This window comes from Rhineura floridana, chromosome 4 (genome assembly GCF_030035675.1).
Source record: "Rhineura floridana isolate rRhiFlo1 chromosome 4, rRhiFlo1.hap2, whole genome shotgun sequence".
Classification (NCBI taxonomy): Eukaryota; Metazoa; Chordata; class Lepidosauria; order Squamata; family Rhineuridae; genus Rhineura; species Rhineura floridana.
The window spans coordinates 3645256-3661400 of record NC_084483.1 but is presented as its reverse complement, the minus strand read 5'-3'; the positions used below and the strand labels follow the sequence as shown (position 1 = coordinate 3661400).

Below are 16145 nucleotides of genomic sequence, written 5' to 3'. Positions count from 1 at the left end.
GCAGACTGTCCCAAAAGGGAAGACACTGAAGGGAAGTCTCCCCTTTGCAATCCCTGCTTCAGCCTCCATGAGGGTGCCACCCTCTTTCTTTTTTGTGCCTGTTTTTTGTTCTGTTGCTATTGTGGCAAGTTGTTGCTGTGGATGCTTTGGGGCAACAATTCAGTCCACACAGTGAACGCCTGAATGAGTTGGAGGGTGGGGGTGAAAGGTATTAAGTTGCTCAAAATCACAGAGATTTGTATGAGAGACAGAGGAGGAGTGAGTGGGCTGCCCCAGATGTTGCTAAGGCCACTCACTTGTTTCAGTCAGTTAGATGTCTTGTTTTCTTTATCCAAGTATTCGGTTAAATTAAAATTCTAATTGTTGTCTTCATTGCAATTTAGGTTTCTTTGTTCTATTGATGGAGCTGTTAACATGTTTGTTATTTACTGGACTTGTTTTTATGAATTCTATAATTTCTGTTATCTTTTCATCTTTTTTCTGTATATTTTTATTATTTCTTTGTTTTATTGTCCCCTGTTCTGGGATTGAAATATTCAGTGAAGAGTAGGTTATAAATGCATAGAAATAAATTAAACAAAATATTGTATCGTAGCTTCAAATGATTCCTATTAATTGCAGTGCAGTTCCTTCATAAAAATTTATTTGAAAATTATGAGATATGTCTGGTTATTTCAATACTCATAGTTATTAATCCATCAGCAGTGCTTCTGGTACAACTAAATGTCACTGTAAATATACATACTCCATTCAAGATAATGACTAAGCAACTAGAGGCAAAACTGAAACCTACCATGAGTATGTAACAGTGTCCTATCAAAAGTATCCTTAGGAGGACAAATTGTCTTGCATTTCTCATGAATCTTCTCTCTCTACAAAACATGACAGGTGAAGAAAATTTCAGGTTTGAAACATTAAGAACTTTTTTAGCAATACATTCGAGTTTCCTATGCAAGACGACACCTTTTGCATATCTTATAGAATGAAACATAAAATCATACAGTGGTACCTGTAATTCAGGATTACAATCCTATTAATAAAATACACCAAAGAATGTTAAAAATACATGGGACTCCACTTTTTATTAAATCTTCAAGTAAAGCTGACATCTTATGCACGCTTGCCTGAGAACTACTGAACTCAACAGATCTTTCTGAGTGGACATGCAGGGGACTGAGCTATCAACCTCTAAAGGAGTTTTCCCTAACCTGGGATCCATGTATGTTGTTGAATTACAACCTGCATCAGCCCCAGCCAATATGGCCAATGGTTAGGGATGATGGGAGTTGTAGTGTCCAACAACACCTGGGGTTCCAATGTTGGGAAAGTTGCTGTAAGGCTTCTTTGTACGGTTTAGTACTAAAACACCCTTCAGGCATTCATCCTGATCATGTGAGGGTAAAAAGGGGACTGATGTGTGGGTGGGCATGCACACCCCACAACATTCCTGTGCACACCAGTACCACCCCCTCCACTCCCAATCTTTGTGTGTTTAGGTGTGAAGGGGGCTTCTAAGCAAATTCAACTGAACATATTTCAAAGCCTTCCCATGGTCAGAAACACAGGATTATTGGGGTATCCTATTGGAAGAAAGTGCATTCAGCCAAATGTACCTAGAAGCCCTCTTCAGACCTTCCTGTTCAACATGAGAATGTCAGGGTAGAGCAACTGCAGAAATGTTGAGGGTAGAGTGGCACATGTGTCCCAGGCCCCCTTAAAAGAAGCGATGCAGTTGACAATTAGATTTTTTTAAATGAACAATTCATGTTTCTTCTCCAAGTAAACAGTCTCTTTTCAAAAGTGCCAATATACTGCTCTGCATATATACATGCGCCTCTTGCCACTAGTATAAACATTTCCATTAACTGTGGGCCATTTCAGATGTGAACAGTTGGATTAGTTAAACTATGGTTTGTCTCACTAGCCATGGTTTGTATGGGGCTGCCAAGGCAGGATCTGAAACCATGACTTGAAGGTGGTTTGTGAACCATAGCATTAACTGTGGTTCCCTGTTGCATCCAGGCTTGGGACATCCTGGCTTGGTCCTTAGCTTAACCCTTGCAACTCACCTAACTACAGGTGTGCATTCACAGAGTGTCTGCAAAATGAAACTTCTCTGATACCCAGCAATCTCTGATTCCTGCTGCTTCACAGAACTCACCCTCTATCTGTCTGGCAAAAGATCCTTTTTCCGGCTCACCTCCTCACTATCCAAGCCTCCCGATAGTTTTCTTTTCTGCATGGGTAGCGCTATTTATGCCAAGTAAGCAACAGCACTCACAGCCTGAACATCAGAAATGATGATAATTAATGTGTAGTTAAAAATATAGATAGGTCTAATACAGCATATCCTGTTTACCTGAACAATTTCCTGTTGGTACGCTGTAAAATGTTCCTTGTTGATCTGTGGGAGGTAGAGCGAAGGCACGACTTCAGTGTCTACAAAATCCTGTCCCCATGTTTTTGTAAAGAAATCAGATTCCCTTTTCGTTAACCGAGGATCATTTAATGCTGCTGGGAGATTTACTTTGGAATTATAAATAGTCCATCTATGTTGATCGGCAACTAAAGATGGGCTGTCACATAAACTATTAGGATCACCTGCAAAACAAAATAAAGATAAATAACCTGAAAGAGGCATGCATTTTTCTAGTAATGACAAGATAAAATCTGTAACACAATTTAAGAATTAACTATAAAAATTTAAAGAAAGTTTTACATTTTAATTATGTGCTACCGGTCTGATGTGCATCTTTCTGTATTTAGATCACCCAAGTAATTTTTGAAACATGCATAAATGGACATATCCTTCTTATCCTAATACTGCTTTTAGCATTCAGAGAAGAATTGAAAATCCTGAATGCTCCAATGCTGACAGTGAAGTAGCCGATACCAATCCCCAAACAGCAGGTTGTTTCAGATATCAGAGATATCAAGCATGTTAACCATCTTTATCTTTATACATTTTGCAAACCTTCACAATGGTAAACAGGGCAAGTTTTTTACACATTCCAAGAGTCATCATGTAGTTTGTTACTATTTATGCCTATGAGTTAATATATATCAAAAAGCATCAAGACTACTCAAAGTCAGAACACAAGAACATAAGAGTAAAATTAAGAGAATTAGAAGCTAGTGCATCATTTCAAGAGTTACACGATTCTGAAACTGATTTTAATTTATTTTGCTATAGATACAATCGTACTGAAATGGATTTATTACTCATCCGAAATGAATTAGTTCTTTTCATTCAAGCTCACATAGGCAACCAAGTTCAATATGAATATCCAAATAGGACATTTGCTCTTTTGTGTACTTGCAGTAATATGCAAATGAACAATAAACAAATGGATTTGAAGTCACTATGTAAGGGTTTCATTTGACTAAATCACACTCAGAATAGATTCATTAAAAACATAAGAACATAAGAAGAGCCTGCTGGATCAGGCCAGTGGCCCATCTAGTCCAGCATCCTGTTCTCACAGTGGCCAACCAGGTGCCTGGGAGAAGCCCGCAAGCAGGACCCGAGTGCAAGAACACTCTTGGTTTTCAGAAGCATGCTGCCTCTGACTAGGGTGGCACAGCACAGCCATCACAGCTAGTAGCCATTGATAGCCCTGTCCTCCATGAATTTGTCTAATCTTCTTTTAAAGCCGTCCAAGCTGGTGGCCATTACTGCATCTTGTGGGAGCAAATTCCATAGTTTAACTATGCGCTGAGTAAAGAAGTACTTCCTTTTGTCTGTCCTGAATCTTCCAACATTCAGCTTCTTTGAATGTCCACGAGTTCTAGTATTATGAGAGAGGAAGAAGAACTTTTCTCTATCCACTTTCTCAATGCCATGCATAATTTTATACACTTCTATCATGTCTCCTCTGACCCGCCTTTTCTCTCAACTAAAAAGCCCCAAATGCTGCAACCTTTCCTCGTAAGGGAGTCGCTCCATCCCCTTGATCATTCTGGTTGCCCTCTTCTGAACCTTTTCCAACTCTATCATATCCTTTTTGAGATGAGGCGACCAGAACTGTACACAGTATTCCAAATGCAGCCGCACCATAGATTTATACAACGGCATTATGATATCGGCTGTTTTATTTTCAATACCTTTCCTAATTATTGCTAGCATGGAATTTGCCTTTTTCACAGCTGCCGCACACTGGGTCGATATTTTCATCGTGCTGTCCACTACAACCCCGAGGTCTCTCTCCTGGTCGGTCACCGCCAGTTCAGACCCCATGAGCGTATATGTGAAATTAAGATTTTTTGCTCCAATATGCATAATTTTACACTTGTTTATATTGAATTGCATTTGCCATTTTTCCGCCCATTCACTCAGTTTGGAGAGATCTTTTTGGAGCTCTTCGCAATCCCTTTTTGTTTTAACAACCCTGAACAATTTAGTGTCGTCAGCAAACTTGGCCACTTCACTGCTCACTCCTAATTCTAGGTCAATAATGAACAAGTTGAAAAGTACAGGTCCCAATACCGATCCTTGAGGGACTCCACTTTCTACAGCCCTCCATTGGGAGAACTGTCCGTTTATTCCTACTCTCTGCTTTCTGCTTCTTAACCAATTCCTTATCCACAAGAGGACCTCTCCTCTTATTCCATGACTGCTAAGCTTCCTCAGAAGTCTTTGGTGAGGGACCTTGTCAAACGCTTTTTGAAAGTCTAAGTACACTATGTCCACTGGATCACCTCTATCTATATGCTTGTTGACACTCTCAAAGAATTCTAGTAGGTTACTGAGACAGGACTTTCCCTTGCAGAAGCCATGCTGGCTCTGCTTCAGCAAGGCTTGTTCTTCTATGTGCTTAGTTAATCTAGCTTTAATAATACTTTCTACCAGTTTTCCAGGGACAGAAGTTAAGCTAACTGGCCTGTAATTTCCGGGATCCCCTCTGGATCCCTTTTTGAAGATTGGCGTTACATTTGCCACTTTCCAGTCCTCAGGCACGGAGGAGGACCCGAGGGACAAGTTACATATTTTAGTTAGCAGATCAGCAATTTCACCTTTGAGTTCTTTGAGAACTCTCGGGTGGATGCCATCCGGGCCCGGTGATTTGTCAGTTTTTATACTGTCCATTAAGCCTAGAACTTCCTCTCTCGTTACCACTATTTGTCTCAGTTCCTCAGAATCCCTTCCTGCAAATGTTAGTTCAGGTTCAGGGATCTGCCCTATATCTTCCACTGTGAAGACAGATGCAAAGAATTCATTTAGCTTCTCTGCAATCTCCTTATCGTTCTTTAGTACACCTTTGACTCCCTTATCATCCAAGGGTCCAATCGCCTCCCTAGATGGTCTCCTGCTTTGAATGTATTTATAGAATTTTTTGTTGTTGGTTTTTTAAACCAATGGATAAGTTAGTCATATCCATCAAGTTCAATAAGTATACTATGAGTATGATTAACAGCAAAAGCTTAACTATGCTTACCATCCTAACCATAAAACATATGCCTCTGTTTTCATGAGATATGGTATGTGGGTGGGTGGCATATATCCATTTGGATATGTGCACTTGACAGCTTTTCAATCGGGTAATGTGGCCTTTGGACTGCAAAAAAAAAGTCCTCATTCCTATTCTAGAGATAGGTTCCAAATTAATTTTGTTCCAGATGTTGTTACCTGTGGGTTCCTTGGGACATACATCCGGCAGCGACTGCACTGGTCGAAAGCGTTTGGTAGAATCCACTTCCCTTTTAAAAAAAGCATTACTGCTCTTAGACTGAGGCACTGGTGAAGACTTGTGGCTTGAGGCCATTGCATAAAGTCACCACTGGATAAGTACTGGATTAAAAACAAAATGTATTAATGCACATCTGTTTAGACATTGTGGGAGACTGATGACATTTATAATCTAACAATCCAGTTATAGAAAAATAAAGTAACTGAAAGTAATTTCAATAATAGCAATGCAATTTTAAATTTGATGAGGTTGCTGCCCTAGGCTCCTATTGGGAGGAATGGTGGGATATAAATTTAATTAATAATAATAACAATGCTAACCTTTCAACCCCATATGCAGGGCTGTATCCAACCCTGCAGTTCCACTCATGCAACAACTCTGTGCATGCAGCGGAATTTCCTATTCCTCTCCTGCCCCTCCAGCCCTCTGGAGGGATGGGGACCCTCCGGAGCACATTTTGGGGATATGCAGGGGGAGGAGAAGGAAAAGAAGTCCCACAGCATTGGATACAATCCTTAGAATTGCCCCAAACTTCCAAGCTTTCTACTTCAATTAATGTTTTTTATTTCAGGGGATTAATCATTTTAATACAGGTGTGAGGAACCTCTGGTCCTCCAGATGTTCCTGAAATACAACTCCCATCATCCCTGGACATTAACTATGCTTGCTGGGGCTGATGGGAGTTGCAGTTTGGCCACTTCTGGAGGGCCAAAAGTTTCCCACATCTGTTTTAACACCACAGTGCCCACATTTCATACATTACTTAGTACCCCCTGTCCACAAAAAGTGCTGCAGTATCGACTATCAGGGATTACAGGGAAAGTATAAAAGAGCGAAAGACAACAACCCATTTGAATGGATATAAACAATATCCAACGGTCAGATGAGAGGATATACATTCCCTAAATTGCTAGTTATAGTATCCAATGTGCCAGCCTTTGTGCAATCCCATCTCTTCCGCCCCCTCCAAAATATACCCAAGGTCTCTTCAACCTTTGATCCTAGTTTGCCTGGGAATGCATTTGCTTTCTGATAATTCTTTGCTGTGCTAGTTTCACCCAATCAAGTACTTCACAGCAGCCCTTACCTGACCAGCAAGTTATATTCCTGGCACTTTATGTATCTTTCATTTCACTGCAGTTTGAGTCACAAGAGGTGTATCTCAACAATAGGAGCTCTCATTTGTGATCATATGCATGACAATTATCTCTGTTAAAGTATATAGTGTTCCATATATTATACAGCCACAAGAGTGGCTACATACTATAGCCAGAATGGATTTTTCACATTCCGCAATGTTAAATTGAAAATGTCCCCATGCCATTCTGATGCTTCCCATAAGCTCATTTGAAAACAAAACCTTACAAAACTTATAGTCCTGAACTCAGAAAAGCTTGCTTAACACCCTCTTAATTTTCATGGCGATAAACAAAACAGTCAGAAAGAATTGAGACTTCAAAGTCTAAAGAGACCCCTTTTGGACTTTTTTCTCTGAGAGTAATGTGTTGAAATCCATTAAAAATCAGCCATGTTCACAGAGGATCTGTAATCCTGTTACTGACCTTGCCCTATACTCTGACCTTCATCTTCTGCAGTTTAAAGGTTTTTAAAAATGCCTGGCTCATTTTTAATTAATTTAATATATTTTACATTGAACTGAATGACAATAGATAGAGCCCTTCCCCAAGATTAATCACAGTTTATATGGGCTCATTTTTTTATATGATTTTTTTATTCAAATTTTTCAAAAGACAAACAAAACAAAGTCAAACAACAAAAACATAACAATACAACAAAATAAAAAAAAATAGTTGACTTCCGATTTGTCGCAGATCAGCTATAAGTATATAATATACATCAAACCTGTCCCTTAATGTATACATACAGAGTCCCTTTTCTCCATAGGCTGTCTTAATTAATCGTCAAATCCCAATATCATCATTTTATTTTGATCTTTCAACAAAAAGTCTAAGAGAGGTTTCCATTCCTTAAGAAATGTATCCGTCGATTTTTCTCTAAGTAAACATGCCAATTTATCCATTTCTACTAAGTCCATTAATTTCAATAACCATTCTTCCATTGTTGGTGTTGATTCCATTTTCCACTTTTGTGCATATAATAATCTTGCTGCCGTAATCATATATAATATTATTCTTCCATATTTCTTTTCTATTTGTTTATCCATAAAACCCAATAAAAAAAATTATGGTTTTGACTGAATATTTATCTTTAGAATTTTTTGCATCTTCCTACCTATCTGTGCCCAAAATGATTTTGCCTTTTTACATAACCACCACATATGATAAAATGATCCTTCTTGTTGTTTACATTTCCAACAAACATTAGAAACATTACTATACATTTTTGACAACTTTTCTGGAGTCATGTACCAACGGTACATCATTTTATAAAAATTTTCTTTAAGATTATAGCATAGTGTAAATTTCAAACCTTTTTTCCACATATTTTCCCATTGATCCATTTGTATGTTATGACCAAAATTTTTTGCCCACTTTACCATACACTCTTTTACTTGTTCTTCCTCCATATCCATTTTCAATAAGAGTTTATACATTTTCGCAATTATATTTTCATCATTTGTACACAATCCTATTTCAAAATCAGATTTACTTATTTCAAACCCATACATTTTCTTGTCCATTTTATATCTTTCTAACAATTGTAAATAGGCAAACCATTGAAAACTATATCCTTCCTTTGTCAGTTGTTCTCTCTCTTTCATTATATATTCTCCATGTACATTTTCTAATAGTTCTTGATAAGTTAACCATTTCTCTTTTCCAGCCATTTCTCTTCTATAAAACGCTTCTTGACTTGAGACATATAATGGTATTTTCGAATAAAACCTTGGTTTATATCTATTCCATATTTTCAACAGAGGACGTCTTATAAAATGATTGTTAAAGTCTACATTTACTTTTACTTTGTCATACCATAAATATCCATGCCATCCCCACTTCAAATTATGGCCCTCCAAATCCAATAGTCTTTTATTCCTCAGTAAAATCCATTCCTTTATCCAGACTAAACAGCAGGCAGCAAAATAAAGTCTCAGATTTGGTAATCCCAGTCCTCCTCTTTCTTTGGCATCTTGTAGTAGTTTAAATTTAACTCTTGGTTTTTTTCCTTGCCATACAAATTTAGAGATATCTTTTTGCCATTGTTTAAAAGGTAAATCAGAGGATATTACAGGTATTGTTTGAAACAAAAACATCATTCTCGGTAATACATTCATTTTTATCACAGATATTCTACCCATTAATGACAGTTGTAGTTTATCCCATCTTAGCAAGTCTTTCTTAATCTCTGTCCATAATTTTTCATAATTATTATGAAACAACTTTGAATTTTTATTTGTCATAATGATACCTAAATATTTCAACTTTTTCTCTATTGTAAAATCTGTCTTGTCCATTAACTCTTTCTGTTCCCTTAAAGTTAAATTTTTCACCAACATCTTTGTTTTTTGATTGTTGATCTTAAATCCTGCTAATGGTCCAAATTCTTTTAATTTGTCCATCAATACATTAATTCCTTCCAAAGGATTTTCTAGTACAATTATCAAATCATCAGCAAATGCTCTCAATTTATATTCTTCTTTTTTTATCTTTAATCCCGAAATTCTTTTATCTTGCCTTATATCTCTAAGCAGCACTTCTAAGACCAGAATAAATAAAAGGGGAGATAAAGGACATCCCTGTCTTGTACCCTTTTGTATTTCACATGAATCCGTTAAATCTCCATTAACAATTATCTGAGCCTTCTGAGATGTATAGATCGATCTAATCCATTTTATAAAATTGTCTCCAAAATCCATTTGCTCCAAAATCTGGAACATAAATTTCCAATTCAAATTATCAAATGCTTTTTCAGCATCTAAAAAAATCAAAGCTGCTTGTTTATCATTTCGTTGTTCTAAATATTCCAAGACATTCAAGACATTCCTGACGTTGTCACGTAATTGTCTTTTAGGTAAAAACCCTGATTGATCTTCCTGAATAAATTGTTGCAATATTATTTTCAATCTTTCTGCCAAGATCATTGTAAAAATTTTATAGTCATTATTCAATAGAGATACTGGTCGATAATTTTTTGTTTTAGTTAAATCTTGCTCCTCTTTAGGTATTAATGTTATATTAGCATTTTTCCAACTATCCGGTATCTTTCCCTCTTGCAGAATAAGATTCATTGTAGACTGTAAAGGTAGTAAGAGTTCTTCCTCCAAACATTTATAATACATTGCAGATAACCCATCTGGTCCTGGTGCCTTTCCTAATTTAATTTTATTTATAGCTTCAGATATCTCTCTTGACGTAATAGGACCATTAATAGCTTGTCTCTGAAAGTTTGTAATTTTAGGCAAATTCTGTTTAGATATATACTCTTCTATTCTTTCAGATGGAATTTCCTGACACTTGTACAATGTTGAATAATATTGATGAAAAATCTTTTTAATTTTTACATTATCTGTCAACGTCTCATCTCCTTCTTGTATCTTTAAAATGATATTTTTTTGACGTTCTTTTCTTAATTTATATGCTAACCATTTCCCAGGTTTATTTGCAAATTCAAAAGTCCTTTGTTTAGCAAAATTTAGTTTTCTTTCAATTTCTCTAACTGTCAGCATTGATACTTGCTTCTGTAACATTTTGATTTGATTTACAATAGAAACTTTAGTTGGATTCTTTTTCAATTCTTCCTCTTTTTGTTTTATTTCTTCCAAAATTAATTGCATTTTCTGTTGTTTCTTTTTTTTTAATTCAGAGTTACATTTAATAAGATATCCCCTCATAAATGCCTTACTTGTATCCCAAACGATATTTTCACTTGTTCCTTTATGTAAATTATGTTCAAAAAACTCTTTTAATTTCTTCTTACATTCTTGTACTACTTTGTCATTCTGTAATAAAGATTCATTTAGTCTCCATCTAAATCCAAGATTTTTCTTTTTTAAAGTTAATATCACAGGGTTATGATCCGAAAAAGTTTTTGGTAATATATCCATTTTAAAAGTGTCCTTCCCTAAAATTTTAGACATCCAAATCATATCAATCCTCGAGAATGTTTTGTGTCTTTCTGAAAAATAAGTAAATTCCTTTGCATTATCATTTATATATCTCCAGGTATCCACCAATTCTAAATGTTCCATCAGTTCAAAGCAAATCTTCGGTAATTTACCCTGTGTCTCTTTGATATTTTTTTCAGAAAGCCTATCAATTTTTGGTGAGATTACCCCATTCCAATCACCCATAACGCACCAATGGTCATATGAAAACTCTGACAATTTTTCCATAAGTCCTGTGTAAAACCTTGTTTTATCTTCATTGGGGGCATAAATACCCACTATCAAAATGTTTGTACCCTGTAGAGTAATTTCGACCCCCACAAATCTACCACTATCATCCAATAATACCAATTTAGGAAGCAATTGTGGGTTAATGTAGAGAACAACTCCATTTTTTTTTTTTTGGTCCAGCCGAAATAAATTCTTCACCCAAATTTTTACAAATCAAATATTTGGAATCTTTCTTCTTAATATGAGTTTCTTGTAAACAAATTATATCCAATTTTAATTTTTTCAAATAATGAAACACTTTCTTTCTCTTCTGCGCCGTATTGGCTCCATTTATATTCCAAGTTAGATATTTGTAATCCATCTTTAAGCGTGTATTTTAAAATGTGCCTGATGCTCCTTTTAATCCCTCATCTTCCTTCCCTTCCTCCGCATATCTTGTTGACTTTGTTCCCCAGGAATTATATCCATATCTTTGAGTTTATCTTCATCCATATCTTTTGAAGCTTTTCTCAAGAAGTCCCTTGCTTTTTGAACAGTATTCAATCTACATTTCTGTTGTCTGAATGTAAAGTTCACTCCTTCTGGAACATCCCATCTAAATTGAATTTTGCGTTGCTTAAGTTTCTCTGTAAAGAAAGCATATTCTTTTCTCTTACGTAAAAGTCTAATAGGAATTTCTTTCATCACCAGTATTTCCTTACCATCAATTTTAAAGGTATTTTTAAAGTGTTGCTGTAATACCATATCTCTGGTCGTCTTCTTTATAAAATGAACAAGCACATCTCTTGGAATTTTATTCATTGTTGCATATCTGGAATTAATTCTATACACTTTGTCTATTTCAAATTCCATCCGATCTTCATTCAAATCCAGAAATTTTGCTAGAGCATTAACAATTTTATCTCTGATGTCTTCACCTGTTTCCTCAGGAATTGCACGGAATCTCAAACAATGTTCTTTATTTCTCATTTCAATCACAGCCATATAATCCAAAATTTTTTCTAATTCCAGATTTAATATATCTGTTCTATTCTCCAAGATTTGTACCTTTTCTTTAGTGTTTTTTGCATCCTCCTTTATTTGCCCAATTGTCCCTTTAATCTCATCCACTTGTGTTTTAATATATTTTTTTATATCTGTCAATTCAGTTTTCATATCCTGTTTTATATCATTAATCCCTTCCATTATTATTTGAAACATATCTGGGGGTATAGCCCCTTCCTGTGGATCAGTAGAACCTCTTCGCTCCCGGGCCTTAGTTGCTTTTTTAGTTGTCATTTTCAAGAGAAGCCTTTAATTTCTGATATTAATCACTGTTCCAAAACCTAGGGGCAGTCTATTTCTTTTTTTTTCCTCCACCAACAAAAAAGTTAATATTCCAGGCCTGTTATTGAAATCCAGCCAGCACAGCACAGTTTTTATCTACATCCAAGAATGCAAAACAATTCTGGTTCCCAACACCAAGCAATTAGTAACATATACGAGCAGCAGATTCGTCCAAAAAGAAATAGTCCAAAGAGAAAAATAGTCCAAAATATAATAATTACCTCTCATCCGTTTTTAAACTTTAAAGCTCCAAATTCAGGCCAGCTTTTTGTCATAAAAAAAGTATATAAGTTGTTTACATTTTCTTTCTTCCTTAATTATATTTAAAAGAGAAAAAGTATGACTCACCCAGGTTTCTCAGTTGCTGGTTCGTAAACAAATCTCTTTTATTGTAGTAATTTAAGCCAAATGATAAGATTTAGACAGAAGTAGGCTCGCTGGTTAAGAACTTTTTTTTTTAAGAAGAAAAAAAAGAACGCTTCGCTTTTTTTCAGTACAGCTTGCGTGGAAATCCTGACTCCGTCTTCAGCCGATCGGCATGCCTTCTTATCTCAGGGATTTCCTGATCAATTCCAGCCGCCGACAGCTCAACGAAGTCTTGTGGAAAATCTGATCGGTTCTCCTATACCTTGGAGAACATTTAAGCCAGTCCAAGATTCCTCTTGGCTGGCTTTTAACCTGAAAAAAGCTTCCTCTGAGGCAGAGCTCCCTCAGAGACAACCACCAGCCAGCACTCCTTCCGGGAAGTCATTATTTTGAATGTTTTAAAGACCTGTCTTTAACTGTTTTGCCAATAATTGTATTGTTTTCATTCCTTCTGTAAACTGCTTTGAGATTTTTCCAATAAAATGATATATAAATGTTGTAAATAAAATTTATTTATTTATTTATTTAATTAAGCTTATATACCGCCCGACTAGCAACAGCTCTCTGGGCGGTGAACATTAAAAATACAATAAAAATAACACAAAACTGTACACAAAACTGTACAGTCTAAAATCAAAATATAATAATTTACAATTAACAGGAATAAAAATGCCTCAGAGAAGAGAAAGGTTTTAACCTGGCGCCGAAAAGATGATAGTGTCGGCGCAAGGCGCACCTCCTCGGGGAGACCATTCCATAGTTCGGGGGCCACCACTGAGAAGGCCCTAGATCTTGTCACCACTCTCCGGGCTTCCCTATGAGTCGGAACCCGGAGGAGGGCCTTCGTAGTAGACCGTAGTGTACGGGCCGGTTCATATCGGGAGAGGTGTTCCGACAGATATCGTGGTCCCGCGCCGTATAAGGCTTTATAGGTAAGTACCAACACTTTGAATCTGGCCCGGAAGCATATTGGAAGCCAGTGCAAACGGGCTAGCACAGGTGTTATATGCTCAGACCGCTTAGTTCTTGTTAGCAGTCTGGCCGCCGCATTTTGCACTAGCTGTAGCTTCCGAATCGTCTTCAAAGGTAGCCCTACGTAAAACGCATTGCAGTAGTCCAGACGCGAGGTTACCATAGCATGTACCACTGATGAGAGGTCCTCCTTACTCAGATAGGGACGTAGCTGGGCTACCAGCCGAAGTTGGTAGAACGCATTCCGGGCCACCGAGGCTACATGAGCCTCAAATGTGAGGGAAGAGTCTAAGATGACTCCCAGACTACGCACCTGTTCCTTTAGGGGGAGTGTAACCCCATCCAGGACAGGGTATATATCCACCATCCGATCAGAGAAACCATCCACCAACAGCATCTCAGTCTTGTCAGGATTGAGTCTCAGTTTGTTAGTTCTCATCCAGTCCATTGTCGCAGCCAGGCAACGGTTCAGCACATCGACTGCCTCACCTGAAGAAGATGTAAAGGAGAAGTAGAGCTGCGTGTCATCAGCGTACTGATGACAACGCACTCCAAAACTCCTGATGACCGCCCCCAGCGGCTTCATATAAATGTTAAAAAGCATGGGAGACAGAACCGAACCCTGCGGGACCCCACATTGGAGAACCCACGGTGTCGAGCAATGTTCCCCAAGCACTATCTTCTGGAGACGACCCACTAAGTAGGAGCGGAACCACTGCCAAGCAGTGCCTCCAACTCCCAATTCCGCAAGCCTCTCCAGAAGGATACCATGGTCAATGGTATCAAAAGCCGCTGAGAGATCAAGGAGAATCAACAGAGTTACACTCCCTCTGTCTCTCTCCCGACATAGGTCATCAAACAGGGCGACCAAGGCAGTCTCAGTGCCAAAACCAGGCCTGAACCCCGATTGGAATGGATCTAGATAATCGGTTTCATCCAATAGCGCCTGGAGCTGGTCAGCAACCACACGTTCCAGGATCTTGCCCAGGAACGGAACATTGGCTACTGGTCTGTAGCTGCTGACATCCTCTGGGTCCAAGGAAGGTTTTTTCAGGAGTGGTCTCACTGCCGCCTCTTTCAGACAGCCAGGGACCACTCCCTCTCATAAAGAGGCATTAATCACTTCCTTGGCCCGGCCAACTGTTCCTTCCTTGCTAGTTTTAATTAGCCAAGAGGGGCAAGGATCCAGTACCGAAGTGGTCGCACGAACCTGTCCAAGCACCTTGTCCACGTCCTCGAGCTGAACCAACTGAAACTCATCCAACAAAACATGACAAGACTGTGCTCTGGACACCTCAGTAGAATTAACTGCTATTAAATAGGAGTCTAAGTCCCGGCGAATGCATGAGATCTTATGCTGGAAGTGTTCAGCAAATTTATTACATCAAGCTACCGATGTATCTGCCGTATCTTGTAAACCTGGATGAAGGAGAGCATCCAGCTGAGGAAGAGGGAAACGATCCCTTAGAAGGGACCCATTCCTTGGGGGATGAGCAGCTATCCTCTCGTGCCGAGGATATATCTCCAGGGGGTGGAGGGATCCTTGTAGTGGGTGATTCGATCATTAGGAACATAGACAGTGGGGTGTGTGATGGGCGTGTAGACCGCAAGGTGTTTTGCCTGCCTGGTGCGAAGGTTGCGGATATCGCCCGTCGTTTAGATAGTTTGGTAGACAGTGCTGGGAAGGAGTCAGTGGTCGTGGTGCACGTTGGCACCAACGACATGGGGAAATGCAGCCGTGAGGTCCTGGAAGCAAAATTTAGGTTGCTAGGTAGGATGCTGAAAGCCAGGACCTCCAAGGTGGCTTTCTCTGAAATGCTACCAGTTCCACGCGCAGGACCAGCCAGACAGGCCCTGCTTCGCAGTCTCAATGCGTGGATGAGACGATGGTGTCGGGTGGAAGGGTTTGGATTTGTTAGGCACTGGGGAACATTTTGGGACAAGCCGGGCCTGTACAAAAGGGACGGGCTCCACTTGAACCAGAATGGAACCAGACTGCTGGCACTTAAAATTAAAAAGGTAGCAGAGCAGCTTTTAAACTGACTGAGGGGGGAAACCCGACAGGAGCTGAGAAAGGTCCGGTTCGGAATAAACCTCCCCCCTGGGATAAAAACCAAAGAAATGATGAAATTTTAAAAGGGGTAGGCCTAGAAGTAGGCATTGTGAGAGCAGGGGCACAGGATATAAATTCAGAAGAGCAAAATTACCACAGGCCTAACCACAAGTGCCAAAGACACTTGAAGAGAGACACTGCTTACAAGTGCCTGTACGCTAATGCTAGGAGCCTCCGAACCAAGATGGGAGAACTGGAGTGCTTGGTCTTAGAGAAGAGCATTGATATAGTGAGCATAACCGAGACCTGGTGGAATGGAGAAAACCAGTGGGATACGGTTATCCCTGGATATAAACTATATCGGAAGGACAGGGAAGGACGTATTGGTGGCGGAGTCGCTCTATACGTGAAAGAAGGCATTGAA

General features: G+C 38.6%; 1 protein-coding gene across 5 annotated transcripts in view; it reads right to left on the bottom strand.

Moving 5' to 3' along the window:
* VPS54 (VPS54 subunit of GARP complex) overlaps positions 1-16145 on the bottom strand; it is a 99886-nt gene that overhangs the window by 64498 nt on the left and 19243 nt on the right. For 4 of the 5 annotated variants that reach the window (XM_061622263.1, XM_061622261.1, XM_061622260.1 and 1 more), the window contains 3 exons: positions 5627-5788; positions 2360-2601; positions 794-872 (listed from right to left, as the gene is read on the bottom strand). In XM_061622263.1, coding sequence (XP_061478247.1) covers positions 794-872; positions 2360-2601; positions 5627-5762 — 457 coding nt within the window. In that variant the 5' untranslated portion in view covers positions 5763-5788. Of the gene's footprint in view, positions 1-793; positions 873-2161; positions 2285-2359; positions 2602-5626; positions 5789-16145 lie in introns of those variants that run through there. The other variant, XM_061622264.1, reaches the window with a different exon arrangement.